The sequence below is a fragment of the Zonotrichia leucophrys genome, chromosome 2 (assembly GCF_028769735.1).
Source record: "Zonotrichia leucophrys gambelii isolate GWCS_2022_RI chromosome 2, RI_Zleu_2.0, whole genome shotgun sequence".
In the NCBI taxonomy this organism is placed as follows: Eukaryota; Metazoa; Chordata; class Aves; order Passeriformes; family Passerellidae; genus Zonotrichia; species Zonotrichia leucophrys.
In genome coordinates, this window is record NC_088171.1 from 72,233,527 (window position 1) to 72,250,338 (window position 16,812).

General features: G+C 39.0%; 1 protein-coding gene across 2 annotated transcripts in view; it reads right to left on the reverse strand.

The window, feature by feature from the left end:
- Positions 1-16,812, reverse strand: part of LOC135444182 (cadherin-6) — a 102,752-nt gene that overhangs the window by 40,340 nt on the left and 45,600 nt on the right. For both annotated transcript variants that reach the window (XM_064705446.1, XM_064705447.1), the window contains exon 2: positions 10,738-11,093. In XM_064705446.1, coding sequence (XP_064561516.1) covers positions 10,738-10,965 — 228 coding nt within the window. In that variant the 5' untranslated portion in view covers positions 10,966-11,093. The remainder of the gene's footprint in view (positions 1-10,737; positions 11,094-16,812) is intronic.

Sequence of the window (16,812 nt, forward strand, 5' to 3'; positions counted from 1 at the left end):
CTGGTAGATATGAGGATTTGCTTTAGTTGAGACATTGGCATTAACTTACTAAAAAGTATAAATGGATGAGCCAACTCCAGACTTCTCACAACCTAGCTCAGGTACTAAGAAAACTCTCTTGAATAGCTGAGCAGAATAGTAGGATAGATTAAAAAAAATATTTTATCTAGTGTATACAAATCAGTTATCAGGAATGATAAATCAAGCCTCTGAATTCTTGAAAAAGCTGTACAAGTCATTTTAGGAGACAGACATTGCTAGCATTGCAAATCTGCCACATTAACTGAATAGTCAGTCATTGGCTTCAAGTTTTAATATGGCTTTTGTCACAGTCTTCCTGTCTGATCTTAGACAGATCACTATTTGATGCTTCTGCATTCTCCCTGCAGTAAAATGTTAACAATGTCCAGCTCTGTATGTAACGATTACAACATGATTTGAGAACCTTGGGTATAATTTGTTCCATGTTTATGTAAAGACTGAGTATGATTTAACTGGAATCAAGAATAGCAACATTGTGGTTTTGCCATAGCTTGCTGAATTTAGAGGGTGGGGCAGATGGCCTCTCCTTAATGCAGCTGCAATGGTAGAAAACGGAATTGTTCTCAGGTTTTTGTCATTATCCCACAGCTGAAGGTTACCATCACTAAAGGTTTGCATGGGTAGGTGGAAAAGTTTCTGAATTCCAAGGTTGGCTATATTAGTTAAAGTAGCATTTTGAGGTATCTTAAAAATTCCTCAAAAAGGAATATGTGTGCTCTCATATGAGAAGTTAAAGAAAATTAGGTGCCTGACTTGTAATGACATTCGATGAGAATACAAAGAGTTCATAAAGGATCCATGCTTAAACCCCATTATTCAATTAGAACTGTGCCTACAATTCAAGAGCACCAAATTTCTTTACAGCTTTTTCCTAAGTCAGAGGAAATGAATTCAAATATCCTGATATCCTTCCACTGAATATAATGGGAACTTCTGTCCTATACTGCATTAGTCAATTAGAAAAGGGAATTCAGATAGTAGAAGATGGCAGCAGGTATTCTGTTGTGATTAGGAGAAAATATTTTTTTAAAAAGAGTACATTCAGCAAACATGCACTTCAATAATAATTTTAGTGTATGTGCTTTAGTCTTTAAATTATGTGATGTGTATAGTTAGTGAAATAGGTCTGTATTATATGTCCAGATTTATTTACCTTTGATTTCTCTGGGAATTTACCCAGAGTTGGTTGATCACTCTTTATCAGAGGTCAGAATTGTCTGCTTAATCACTGACAAAATATTTTCTTGAGAATCATGAACTTTCAAAAATGCTTCATAATTAAACTGTAAGCAAATACAGCACCTTAATTAAGCTATATGAGCACATACATTTCTCATTCCATGAAAACCTCTATTCTCCTGTGGCAGTACAGGAGAATCTGTCTGAAAGATGAACAGCAAAACAAAATTTAAAAAAAAACCAAAACCTTGGCCTAATATCCAGAAATGTTTTTACTGGGATACAGTTGAATAAAACATCAGGCTTCTTCAGCAAGTAACAGCTTCTGACTACTCCCTGATGGATGCGCTTGAAAGCAAATGCTCATCCTTTGCTTACTGACAAAGGTGACCCTTTGATATTCTGAGTGCTTGATGCTGACAATCAAACCCTGAAATGTGTGTATGAATTTTATATGCTGTATAAAAGTGTGTGTATCAGGGAGGAAGAAACAGGATGGAGAAGGGAGGATACAAACACTAAAATAAATGAAAACCCACATTCTGATTTAAATGAAGACTTAACAAAAAGGATACTAATTCATATCTACAAGTTTATTTGAGTCTTTAATCTGTTTTCATGCTTCTGTCATTTAGTTCTATAGGTCAGAAGCTGGGAAAATGAGATATATTTCTATTCTGTTATGTTCTCCAACCTTGTTTCTAAACATAAGTTTGTGTTATATAACCAGATGATAAAAGGTTTGTGAGGCAGTAGATATAACACAAAAGGCCGCACATTTATCTCTCAACACGACCCTTTTGATGAAGACTCCTCAACATGGAAAAACGTTTATGGGAAATGTTAGACAAGTCTGGCATTGAGTGGATTCTTCTTTCAAATAAGTATTCCTCAAAGTGCCATTAGTGAGGCTGTGAAGGGACAGCTCAAGTGACCTGAATGCTGCAGCAGAATGTAGATCCTTACAGAGGCCAGGTCAGGGAGGCAAGGAGGTGGATTAGCAAATAATCAGCACATGTAGGGGGAGCTTTGCTTTGAAACAGGTGACAAATCAGTCGAGATCTTGAAGATAAGAGGACAAGCCAACACAGACGTCACATTAGGTATCCGCCACACACTGTCTGCTCAAAGAGATGAAGCAGATGCAGCCTTCTTTAGACAGATGGAGGAAACCCCTGTGCTCTTGGGGGACCTTAATCATTCTTATGTTTGCTGGAAGGGCAATATGTCTGTGTGCAGGCAACCCAGGTTTCTGCACAATGTCCTAAGACAACTTCTTCACCCAGGTGATTAATGAGCTGACCAGAGGGTGTGTTATGCTGGACCCATTCATCATGAATAAAGGAGAACTGCTCAGGGATATGGAACTGCACTTTGCCCACAGGCCCCAAAGAGCCTTGAGTCAGGCAGAAAATTCTGGTAGAGTGAAGCATTATCCACAGCAGAGAAAAACCAATAAATCAGGAGCCTTTTAAGTAAATTGGACACAGTTCCATAAAAAAAAAATAAAAAAAAAAAAATTGATGCATCTAAGGACAGTGACAGGGATGAAATGTTTCTTTCTATAATGTCTGAAATGGGGAAAGTTCTTAAATTCTGGTCTTTGGGGAAAGTTCTTAAATTCTGAAAATAGGGAAAGTAACACCAATTCAGGTTCAAGATCCAGGATAGCCTATTTAGAAACGAGTATTAATTTTGACTGGAGAATCTGGAATTCCTTTGGTGAAAATACTTGTATCTATGCTCTCCTAATTATATAATATCTAGTATTCATGAAAGGAAAGAATTCTCTCTGAAGCACATATAATTGCTGTGATACTATCAGTCTAAAAATTCTAAAGGAAATTGTTCATAAAATATTTCTGTAGGTAAAATAACAGATATTTATAAGGTGAAAGGTGTAGATCCTGACAGGATCTACCTGCAAGTAGCATGAGGGTCAAGCTCACTTGAGTTTACAAATACTACAAATATACATGCAAGGGTTTTTTTCCACAGGCATTGACTCTTTGCCTGCAACCCCCTTGGCAGTTGTTATTCCCAAGGTGTGGGAATTATGTTATTCCCATTCTTGGAGCAATTTTAGCCGTTGTAAGCAGCATTAACTAGGTTTTAAGCAACTGACCTGAAATGTGCAAAACTACATGAAGTGGAAAGGAACTATGAATGAATGCTCTGACACCTCAGTTTGCATGTCCTTTAAATCCTCTGCCAGTGCTCTGATCAGCTTGGTTGCTGTTAGGCACAAGGAAATATGTCAAAGAGCCAAAGGTACACATATGTTGTTTGGTTCTGTCTCTTGGGGAGAACTTTCCACTAATGACAACATGATGCTAAACACAAAAGTTATACAAATGACTTTGTTGCCTTCCAACATGAATATATAGAATGGGCAGAGATGACCAATATGCTAAAGATGACTAAATGATCATTATGTGAGCCTCTGCAATGCATTAAAACCTCCTTTGTTCCATCAGACATCTAATGTGAAGCATCACTTAATGTTTCATAGAGACAAAGTATGAAATAAAGCCAGAGGGATGATATTCCTATAAAGAGAGACCATTTCAGTTGAGCTCTCCAGGAGCCGTGCCCTGTACCACATGGCATAAGCAAGCTGGGGATAGAAGGACTGCAATCATCATCAGATGTGACTCCAAAATAAACAACTCTGGTGAGAAAACAGTGGGAATTAGAATTCTAACATAAACACTTGCTAATGTCTCCCCCTTGTCCTTTAATCTAAATTTTTAAACTTCAAGCTCACTCAGCATTTTATTTCTTTACAAACCGTGTTTTTCTGTTTTGAGGTGGATTTTTTATGAAATTAGAAGACAGAAGAGAAAGGACTGATTTTTTCCTTCTCTTTCCCTCCTCTGAAATTTCAGAGGACAATTCTTTCCTTTCCTTCATCTGCCACCTCAGACTTTCATGACAACTCCAAGCTTCACTGCATCCTGAAGTACTTGCAAGTGCATGCTGAGGTTTCTTTCACCCCATTAATGGTGAAAGCAAGCCACAGTCTGCATTAGTGCATACGGATCAACAGTAGACATTCACATCACAACACATTTTCAGTTTGTATTTTGAAATGTTACACTGACTGGCCACAGCTCTCAACCTGCTGCTGCCCCACTGTGAACTGATGTTCACCAGAGAGAGAAATGGCAGCAAAAGAAAAGGGAGGCACAGACAATACATTTAATTTAATAAAGAGATTTCTCTAAGCTTTATGGTGTACTATATTTGGTAAGCCAACTGTAAATAACAAATGGTGGAGTAACAATGGTTGTCTTAGGCCTGAAGGAGGGATTTTATTTTTCAGCTATCCCTAGCCTTCAAAATTTATATTCATGATGTTGCAGCTTCATAGCAGGAACACTATTGTACTATACAAACAAACAAAAAAATAGTAATGCAGCTCCACATAACAGCGATCTAAATAATCCATAATCAAGCATGAACTTCACATGTGGTCTCTCCCTAGAGAGGAAGATTAAGATGTTCAGCTGTTTTTCTATAACTGGAAGACTAGGGATACACAGTTCAGGACTTTGTGCAGACTGCTAACAAGAGTAGAACAGGATAATCTGGGAAAAGATGTGATCCAAAATATAAGCACCGGTATGAGTGGGTAATTAGCATGTGGAAAACAAAATTGTTTTGTTTGGGACACAAAAATGAAAAACAAGAATTAACAGAAATATTGCCTTGAGGGTACCAGGATTTGTTTTTTTCGGTAGACGGAATGGGAAGAAGGGGAGGAGGTTCTGTATAGTTACACTGTAAGTACCATCATGTGCCATCATGTAGGAAATGTGGTTTGTTTGAAACAGATGGTTGTAAGGCTTTTATATTGTGCAATATATTTGGATACAAGGATGATGCCAAGTAGATTCACAATTATGATGATCGTAAACATCAACCATGCTGTATTTCCTGCCTTTTCATTTTCTGAATAATATCCTTGCCCATCCCACCCTTTGCTCATTATCTCCTTTCTTAGCCTCCGTGTGATGGTTTAAAACCTGCAAGCTGTTTCTGGATTGTCGTTGTGGGCCTCTAACCTCTCAGCTGTCCCTCATTACGGAGTTATCTCTATTCCGCAGGGACCGACAGCACACAGAACTTCCACCAGCGCCCGTAAATCTTTCAGAGAGGAATACAAGACAAGTGTGTGTATGTGTGTGCAATGCAATATAGAAATGAAGGGCACTTGGGAAAGTCAAGTGCTGGAACATAAAATATGACTGATGGATGAGGAATAAAGGAAGCGCAGATGCGCCACAGCATTTGTTCTGCTTCTTAGGAGAATGACAAGTACAAGCCTACTGAAGAGGGAGGCAGGTGACCTAATCATACAAACTGGGGGGGGTGGAGGGTAGGGAAGGGGCTAAGAACTCTGATTTTTTTTTTGTTTCCCAACCTCTGCTGTGAAATTTCTGACTTTTAGCTGTGTGGAAGGCCACTTAACCTCCCTGTACATAAGTTTTGTCACACGCAAAAGGCTGGTCTGCATTGTCTCTGGATGCAGAAGGCAAAATCTTTACCCCAAGAGAGCCTATTCTAATAATCAGAAATAAATAGAAAATTCCTTTGTGATACTCTCTGAATAAACAGAAGTTACAAAGGTAACTTTTAACTTTAGGCGTTGTAAAAATAACAAATAGTCTGTGCTTGGAACAGGAAATTGAAGGCATCAAGTACACATCAGTGCAAGTTACAAGGCAAGGTAAAAAAAACAAACCGAACAAGTGCCAATAAAGCTGCATAAAGAATGTTAGAAGTGCAGGTGGGGGAGTCATTTTAGTTTGACTTTTCCCATCTTGCTTTTTCGGGGTACAAAAATTTTAAAGGTAAGTACAGAACACTAGTGCAGTAAAATCTGAGAGAAATTGAAGATTTCTCTTGCTAGTTATCATGCCATCCAATTAAGATATGATACCTTTTAACCATTGGAGTAATGTTACCCATTACTACCTAAAATGCTGGAAAGGCATAGACTGTATTACATGACAGTAATTTTTGTTGTTTAAATAGCCCCTTGTGTGCGCTCACAGCCAGATAATTTTGCCTCAGTATGTTGTTTAGTCCCTCTACTTGCAATGGCTTGGAAGAGATTCTGCCTTTTGTTTCATTTGCTTCTGCTGAAATACACTTCTGTGCTTGCCTTCAGAATGGTTGTAGCCAGAAGTAAAATCATACAACAAAAAAAGAAAAACACTGCTGAAACGACACTGTGATAAAATTTAATTCATCCCCTCCTCAAAAGCAGGGTCAACAGTACCTTAAATCATTTCTTGACAGAGGGGAATTCATCGTTCCAAGAGGTTCTTTCAACACTAAACAAAAAGATTCTGGGTTTGCCTACAGTAACACAGTATCCCTTTTGCTTTGCCAAGCCACATACCAGCAGGAGTTTGACTTTATCTTCCCTGGAAAATGGAGTTGTCAGCAGAGGTTGATTGTTTATGATGGGTTGTACAGGTAGTAACATCAGATAGCTTCCAGGCGAGCATACTGCTTGAACTATATGAACATCAATAAGACACAGCAAAAATGAAAAGGATATCTGGAAGTTTCCTTTTAGTGCCAGCCATCCAGAGCATTACAAAACCATTCCACAGTTGTGCCTCTTGTTACCAGGAAAGCGGGTTGGTTCTTCCCACTGCAGACTGCCAAAAGCTGTTCTTGGGTTAACGAGCAAGATTTAAGACTTGTTCAGATCTATTTTTAGTCTTAAAGAAAGTGGAATCTCATCCCTTTATGTAAGAATAATTCTAGGTTTGTGCTCTAAACTCAGTGATGGATGCCAGTACATGGATTTTATGTAGCCAGTAGGACTGCCATGTCAAAGCTGTCAAATGCATAAAAAGAGTAACTGTACCTATGAGTATGATCTTGGAACAGGGCAGATTTTTTTCTTTTCTTTTCTTTTTTTTTTTTACCCCTGGAGTATCTGAAGATCTCTAGGAAACACAGCATATATTTTTATATATAGTTGTACTATCACTTCATTGTTTACCCGTGATTTAAAGCTGCATTCACCACAGCCCTTTCAAATTGTACTAAGCAGCCATGTGTACAACTAGATCTCTTTTAAAACCCAACTCAGGTGTTGCAAATTTTGGTTAGGTAGTACTTCTAGACACGTCTCTACTTTGATGCCCATGTAATTCTTTTATTTCATTTTTGGATTGAGTCCCTGCCAAGTGCTACAATTTCTGAACCAGAAGAAAAGATATCTTCAGGTTAAAATGTGACTGTGCCCATCAGTCACACTTCAATGCATAGCCATAGTTCACAAGTTATTCAGCAGTGCATTGAATAAATCTAGTCTAGAACTTTTCTTCAAGTTCCCTGAGGTCTGAGACTATAGTGACTGGGGGCGTGAATTTAATTTCTTTTTAAAAAGACTTTATTTCACAAACACACAGGAATGAAATTCAGGAATAGAAGGATGGGCAATGAAACGATCGATCCAGTGTCAGCACCACAGCAAAATCAACTTATGTTTGTAACACTGTGAGCATCATGTTGGCAGCTGCATATCCTTGTCCAGTGAGATATAGCTGCATGTTTGGGCTGACAATGAAGTGTGAGGCATACCAAAATGGGGAGCACTTTTTAACAGTTGACAGTACCCACCGCTATCAAAAAAAAAAAGGTTTCAAATGTACTTGGACAGTTAATTCCTAAAGCATGGAATGCTTTGGGTTCAATGAATAGAAGAGTATGCAGGGTATAGACAGCAACAGTGCTCTGGTCTGTGACTCAGGTGATGCTACAGCATTGTCTGCAATACTGCCTTGAGCTCTGTCTTTTATTATCCCAGCCTGAATGCATTCCCTTTCACTGTTCTTTTCCTACGCTCTAAAACTACTATGAAGCAAATCTGTTTTTTGTACTTTAAACAGTTACAGGATTTCACAACTGTAATTTGGGCATCTCATACAAATAAAGTTGTTTTTTAGAATCTTTCACAACAGACTTCTTACATCTCAAATTTTGATGTAGATGTTTGGATTAAACAGATGTTAAAAAAATGAAGAGGAAAAAGTGAAACCAGCATGAGTAGAAGATTTTTTTTTTTTTTCATTTTATGGTTATGACGTTAATGCCCACCTAGCTTTAACCACTAAATACAAAAACCCCAGAAGATGCATGTCTATCTGTTTATACAGTAAGGCATAAGCACAATTCCTGTTTACATACATATATAGCTATTGTTTTAAAAGATTTTGCTGTTCAAATTTCATCTTTATACTCCCACCATTTTTAAATCTATATTTAAGGTTAACATTTAATCCTCAGAGAAAAAAAAATATGCTTCATAAAAATGTTCATAATCCTCATTTGCCCACATCAATCAAGTTTAATTGCTCAGTTAAATTGCCTAGTTACCTCAATTTAGAGACATTTAGATGTTTTTATCATTTCCCCTCACACCAATCCTCAACTTTAATAACAAAAGGCTGCTCTTTCATGCCTCTTGGCTAATTGTTCAGTTAAAAGAGTGTGAGTGGTTCTGGCATTTGAAAGATGTGTGAAAGGCCACTTGTGAATGGCTTAGGAACAAAAAATCAATGACATTTATACATTATGTGTTGTTTCTATGCTTTACAACAGAAAGTGTAATATAGTACAAATAGGTGGAAGAACAACTTTTAAAAATAATGTACTTTTTTATCTTTCTGACTCCTTTTGAGACTGTCTTGGTTTTCTGGTCCAACTAGACCATTTTTAAACTGTCTCTCAGCAAATTTGTTCTGCATGAATATTCATTTCCCCATCAGTCCCTCTGAAGTCAATAGCTGGTACCCTAATTCTGCAGTAGAAAAAATGGGAGGCTGATGAAGTTCAATGTCAAAATTCACAATGACAATGAGACTGTAGGATCACCTCAGGACCATATGCTTTATCTTTGAACAAAAAGATCCCCATTACCCTGACTACCCTCAGCAGACTGTGAAACAGGAGAGTGTGTGGAGGACTGCTGTCTTTCAATTTGTTGCCTTTTTTTTTGTCTTTGACTCCATGTTTCATACCTGTTTGGTTTTTTTTCCTTCACTGTCTCATCTTCAGGTTTTGTTTTTGCTCTCTTTAGGTAAATTTTCTCCCAGCTCTTATCATCTACCCCCATTTAATGCCATTTCCCTCTCCTTTCCATCTTGATTCCTCTTTATAAAGCTTCCGTTCCTTCCATCTCTGTCTTTCTAGTTCTTTCCTCTTACTCTCTTCTGTTTTGGTATCTTTTCTTGCCCTCTTATCTTCCTTCTCTATTTCTCCTCTCTGAGGACTCTCTGCCTTTGGCCTTTTCCTGTAGATTGGGCTCAATGGTACCTTTCATGAATGCTGATTATCCTGGCTGGAGTTCTATGAGTATTACACCAGCTGAGTAGCTCTTCATTTGAATGATGCCTTGCAGCCATTTAGCAGGAAAGGAATGCTGCATCCAACTTTGACTGACAGCTGACTGGCAGGCAAGAAAAGCAGCCACCATCTCTCATGGGAATGCTCAGAAGCTTGCAGAGGGAGATAAAATGTCAAATCACTGTGATCTGCAGCCTTTGCTAAGAGGCTTGAGAGATCAAATTAGATCAGATACAACCCCATTTTTGTTTGGAAAACCAGGCTGTATTGTTTCTGCTTTGAATGTCATCATCAGTAGCATAATTTCTGCATTCTGCAAGACATATTCCTATAGACTGTGGCACCTTGGGCAGTATAGACTCTCTTTAGGCTCTTGACACAGGTGCATTGCTCTACAGATTACATAAAGTCTGTCACCTACATGTGAGTCTGCTGCTCAGGGAGGTGGATGTTCTCAGAGTAAAGCTGTAACTTTTCTTTTTAAAATTTTTTTTACCCTTTCCCAGCTAACAGTATGCTTTGAGATTAGAAACTTTCAGCTGCCTGTTGCTTCTTAGTGTACAAGCACAGTGTGCTTCAACCATGCTTTGTAGTAGCATGGCTGGTGGTGTGAAGGTCATTTCACACAGATCGGTGCACCACGAAACCTCATCAGAAAATGGCTGTAGCATTGCTGTGTGCAGTGGGTAATAAAAAGGAAAACCACTACCTTTAGCTGGGTAGAGAGAATCCTTACCAAAAATGTAAGTACTGGGAATCCCAACTTAGCTCTAAACCTCTCCTGGTTTAAATAGTTTGACTACAGCAAAATTAGTAAGCACACGGGAAAACACATATCCCAGTTTAAAGCTAAAAATCTAGCCTATAATTAAGCTGCATTATTTCCAGACACAAAACAAAATGCAAAATCTTTAATAGAATTGCTAGTGATTTGCCATGGGACTTCCTGGTTAAATGAAGACTTGTTGATTACATTCTGAAACTGAAGTGCACAGACCTCTCCACTGAATTACTCCTCAGCAGAGGCTGGGCACACAGAACACGAACTAAAAGTTGTAGCAGGCATTGTTCTTCCCTACTTGCTAATGCTGGCTTTCCAGTGCTTCTAAAATCAAAACATAGATGCATATGAAAGTAACTTACCTTGCCAACATACTGGTAGTCAGTTCCTGTGTATTCCTCCAATAAAAAGAACTGATTCCACATCCAGCTCCTTTTGGAACGATGGAGGTCTTGCCTGCTGTTTCCAGGCAACACCAAAACCTTTTCCTTTTCTGGAAAGCCGCTAGTCCTTTTGGATAATGGAGTTAAGAAACTTTGGTGGGGCTGACCAGCCCAAAACAGCAGCCAGAAGCAATGGTAAGTTCTCATCACGGCAACACAAGTAGGTCTAAATAATGATTTTTTGTCTTGTCCTCAAATTAACCTACTTTACTGCACTAAATCCAATCTCATGCCGTCTTCCTTCTTTAAATAGTCTTTGCAGTCTCAAAGGATCTCTGGAAAGAAAAATAACAACTCTTTTAGCATTTCCAAAGGTACTTAACTGTCATCACTGCAGCAATAAGTCCACAAGGTGAATGAGTAATAATGATTGCTGAAAACCTGGGCTGTTTCTGATTCAAAAATGTTGCAAATGGTCCTATAAATGATCTGAGTGGATCCATATCAAGTATGGGGAAGGAGTCATGATGTTTGGATTCAGGGTATGTGTGGGTCCCCTTTAATCCCATTTGCTTCCCCTCATTTATAAAGGCAAGCCAAGTATTTCTCTTTTTACTGTCTGAACTTTGGGATGTAACTGATTACCTTCTTACTGGGGATCTTGATGAGGTCACCATATTACATTAAAGAAGTGCTAGCAAAACTGCACACTGTCTTCCCAGGAGCATTCTGTTGCTATAGTTATGGACTGAAAAGACTGGACTTAACTTCAGAATTTTTCCCTCACATTTAAGGAGTTTTGCCTTTTACTCTGTCTAGAAAGGAATCAACCCGGCTTAACAGGTTAGTGAAATAAATGTGTGTATTTATCAATACCTCACACATAATAGACCTGCTTGTTATTGCATAGGAGATGAAGTGGACATTTTGGTTTTCTCATTATCTATGGCCAGAGTTTTGAATCTTTAAATACATAGTTATGAATGTAAATGCTTTCACGAATAACTTCTAAAAATAGAAAACAAACTGCAGCTAGTTCATTGCTACCTGTGGGTTTTTACTATCTACTGCTTCCTACTGTTACAATACTAAATATCAGTGCACCTACAAAATAATTACAAAAATTATCTCTGTCTCTGAATACTGCATAATTTTTAACATGCAAAAAGCTTGCACTACAGATACAGTACCCCAGAGTACTGTGGACAGCTCTTCTGTTTTTGAAAAAGCTGAAAGCTTCTATTCAAAAGGAGGAAAATATACTATGTGTCTCAGGTAACCAGTGCCTAATGAACAGCTTTGGAACATTTTAGAATGTGAAGAAATCTGAATTAGTTGACAGAAACATTCCACAACATATATTTTTGTTGTAAACACTTCATTGAATTTTTAGTTCAAACAGATCTATAACCTCAGAGAAGGATAATTTGATTAATTTTCATTTTCTTTCTCACTGATGCTCTTTGAAAAAAAGTTAGTTTTTTTTTTTTCAGCATTCTGATCAAAACCCAATAAATCATTCTGAACCAGCTCAAGATTCAATACAGCATCTCTCAGTATTTGGACTGTGGATAACACTCTGACTGTATGAAATTGAAGAGAAATTTTTTTTGTTTCATTGTGCTTCACGAAACACTTCTTGGATCATATTCTACATCAAAGATGATTTTTTCACCTATAGTATGTTTTTGTCTATTTAAAGGTGTACATTAGACAGAATTTAGCCTTTGAGATATGCTGAAGGAGTTACAGCACCTGCAATGCCTCGGATTAACTACTCTTCTCTCTCTGTTGTTGTTCTTGGTAATAAATTGTATGAAACAACCTCAAGTCTCTTAGAATTCCTGTTAGTAAATAATTTTCTATAAAGAAATAGCACCTAGCTTTTATATGAATAGTAAGTAATACAACAGAACTGTTCAAACAATATCATTTTACTGCTTCAAAAGGTAAAATACTGTTAAGAGGTAACCTCTGTGTGAGAAGGAGTAAGATTTTTAGCATTAAGAGGAAGAATATAAATAATAAAATTAATTCTGACACAGTGTAATTTCTTCTGCAGAAGAGGGAAGGGTTGTAGCCAGCTTTCTTATTAGCCAGGGAAAGACAACTTTGTCCTGCAGGTCATGGGAGCTGTGTCCACACACAGCTTTGAGTTTGTGAGAGAGACACAGATCCCTGGGTGTATTCACACATGCACGTAACCATAGACACAGAGAGAGAACAGCAAGAACAGAGCTGCATTCACAACAAGACCTTCCCAGAGGAGGAACAGGGAAAGCTGGCATAACTAAGCTTTACAATGTGTTCAACAATTGCTTTCAGTTCAACTGATGGAGCAGCAGCAAACCAGAGTGCAGGCTGCTAGAGCAGGACACAAGCAGCAGGTTCAGCAGATTCAGACACCAGGATAGGGAGAGCTGAGGTGGCTTTAACCCTCTCCATGTCTATAGTCTCTTTTCTCCTCCTCCTGTACCCTTCTGACCCATGTAAGGTCCTGTCCTTTACGGCCCTGCCAACATCGATTATTACCCTGGCTCCCATTTGACTGTATTCAAGTGGACATCTTCCTTCATGTGGTATGGAAGAGGAAACTGTGTCTCACACAACATTTCTGACTTCCATTTTTCTTGCCAGGTTGCTCTGGGACCTGCCCAGGTGAGTAAGTACTGCCCCAGCACCTGGTGAGCTGCCATGTACCAGGATGGACATATCAGGATCATCTGTGTTTGGAGGGCAGATGTGGAAAGATGTAGGGAGTACAGCACATGAGCAAACCTACTACTTTGCTATTAGGGAGGTCTGCCTGTATTTTTGAGGCATAAGGAAGTGAAAATCTCACCTGACAGGCTCCTCTATGGCCAGATCCTGTGGTGGGGCTCCATACCTCTGCTCCCGCACGTAACATTTCCAGAGAAGTGCTGCCTGGACCAGCATTACCTAGGTGGGATTTGTGCCAGCCTTTTAAAGGATCAGTCCTTCAAATACCAATTGCCAGGAAACAATTATTCCTGTGGGGGAATTTTCTGCACTTGAAGTCAGCTATATTTCACAGCTCTGATGTCATGGGAAAGGTTTTATAGTGGCTCATGCTGAATTATAGCTTACAAGAATGACATCATAGCTGTGAAATACAGCCCTTTACTCTCCCCTGCAGAGATGTGTCCAAAATGCTGAAATAAGGGCATGATCTGTAATGTCCTTCTTGACTGCACAGCCTTCATGATGCAGCAGAGCAGCTAAGCCCCAGCAGCTTCCCTGGGAGAGGCAGGAGAGGAGACACACCTGTACAGACCCTGGCTAAAGCGTGCAACTGGGGTAAGTACCAGCTGAATCCAGAGTGTCTCTGCCCTATGGGTGCTGATTACTCTTTTATGGGTCATAGTGACAAATTTAAATAGAGTAAATAAACAAGACAGAGCACTACAGTCTGAGCTGAGCCTTTAGTAGGGTGAGCTCTTGTGGCTCTTAAATGCCATTCTGTGCTCCAGTCCCAGTGTCTCATGCTCCAGAGAGGTCCCTGCAATGGAATAGTTTTTCTTGTGCAATCTCTCTTTATTTTGAAAACAAGTCATTCACCAGGGAGATTTTATTTTCTTTAAGTGTAGATGTGCAAATATAACTGATGGGACCCAGGGATGGGGGCTGAAATTTTTTCTTCACATTGCACAAAGTCAGGTAAAAAGAGGCACTTTAAACATGGCATTTCTCTCAACCATCAGCTGGTCAGGTGGCTGGGGAGCTTGCTGTGTAATCAACTGTCAAGAGTGAAAAACAATTTTAGTGTACAACAGCCTCAGACAAGTGGCTTAGCTCTGCCAGCTCAAATGTATAGCAAATATGGGCTTTTTTACAAGAAAAGAAGGAATGTGCACATCCAAGATTAAAAAAAAAAAAATCCCAGTCTAACTTTAGCTATGGTCATAGTTAGGATAAAAGCAATGTCACTTGCAGCTACAGAACTTTCTTCAGTGTGTGACAAGTTGCAGATCTGAAGTTTATGTTCACACCTCTTTGAAAGATTTAAACCTCAGACAATTGCCTAATCACTATAAGTATCAATTTCAAAATTATTTCCCCCAGGTGATAGTAGTCATAGTCAGCCTTTCTATTCACCCTCTCCAACACTTCATTAATGTAATGTCTTAATGTGAGAACTCAGTGCAAATTTACATCCTTTCAGAGCAATATCCAAGTATTTAAAATATAAATCAAAAAGGAAATGCATCCATTGGAGTTACTCCTATGAATCAAGGACCCCTGCCCTGGAGATGCATTTCTGGCATAGTGACAGGCATCAGGTACAGATTCCTGACATGAGGAGCCCCAAAGAGGTTCCACCTCTGCTCCTGCTCAGCTCTGTGCATTGTAATGGTCTTCCCAGCTGGTTGTTGAATAAACCAGACTAGCAAAGAGCCTTCCCATGAGGGGCATCAGCAAGGAGAGAGAAAACAGCTTTTCCTCATTCCTTTCTGTTCAACCCCATAGTGGTCACTCCATCGGCAGATTCTCAAAGAAATATTCTTTATAACACGTACTAGAGTCTGGACTTTAGGATAATTTCTTTTCTGAACCCACGCACTCAAATATGCTACTGTATGAATTTATACATCCTGGATGTTATGGGCTGCTGATAATTAGATTTTAAATAGCTTCTAAATAGGCTAGCAACCATCGGCGTCTCTAAAGTTTTTGATACCACCTTTAATCAAACAGAACTGGCAGTTTAATAAATCCTTTATTCCCTGGCCATTGAGGTACAGTTTCATTGTTTGAGCTCTGCATACAAAGCTTCACAGGTTTGGATTAAGGTCCATTAGCACACTGAATGAACATCAGCTGTGTTTTGAAGCACTGATAATGTCTCCCTACTCTGTCACAGAAGCTGAATGAGCAGGTGAAAGTTAATATTCGCTTTGGCATTGCATATAGGAAACTGAGCATGGGAGATGTTTTAGGGCTTGAGGCATGTTTATTTATTTACGTATTTATTTATGTGACACAACAAATTGCCCCTATCCTTATGGAGTTTGCTTAAGTTCTTAGAGAAAGATGCACAAAGATGAAGAATAGACCCTACTCTCTCAATCTAGCAGATTACACTATGAATGCACAAGTATATGTACCTTTACTGCCCCCAAATCAGGTCTAATTTAGAGTTGTTGATAGAAAGATACAAACTACTCCCTGGCTTCATCATCATATGAAGTGTTTACCAGCAGTATCTTCGGAAGAAAAAAAGGATTCTACTCTGAAAGCTCTAATTTATATTTAATTTTGTAGATTACATGAGAACACATTAAAAATATTCTGACATCATTATCTAGATGCTTACCCAATCAGCACCAATTAAGTCTGTCAGGCTAACTGAGTCTGCCTAAAGCCCAAACAATTCTACAGAGCCAATTGGCAGTGGCAGTACCTGGACTGCAGGCTCTGGATTCACAGCTTCCCTACACAGGAGAGTCACTTCCCAGTCCCCCAGTGAGACCCTGCAGTGAGAGGAACCCTCTGTATTCATGTAGTTGTGCTGGAAGGACTCTCCCCTGGCTCAAACATCATGTGCAAGTGTTAAATCTGTCAGGTCTGTGACAGGGCAAGACATCAACAACTCATTGTCAAAGCTTGAGGAACCAAAGGTGAGGAAAGCATTAATGGGGGAGGAGAAAAATGGCTAAATAGTGACTTCTGCATTTACTGCATCAGATGTAAGAGTCTGGGGTATGGAATGAAGCATTCTAGGTAAGGATCTGGTGATCTGTTGCTTGGATTTTACCTTAATGCAAAGCCAAAGGAGCAATGTCCAAGTCCCTAGGAGAATTTGAATTAGTCAGAGAAGCCAGGACCCTAGGGTGTCCTTGGGGCCATCCCATCTAATGTGAAGAATGTGATTCTGCTAGCCTGGAGGCAGACTGCAAGGAAATTATTAAGTCTCTGAGGAAAATCTGAAAAAAAATTACTTTCTTACCATGGAGGGGGAAAGGTTAAAGTGACATTAGTTGCTCAGAGAAAAAAAAAAAGTATTCCAGCTAACTTCAAAAAATAGAAGCTTCC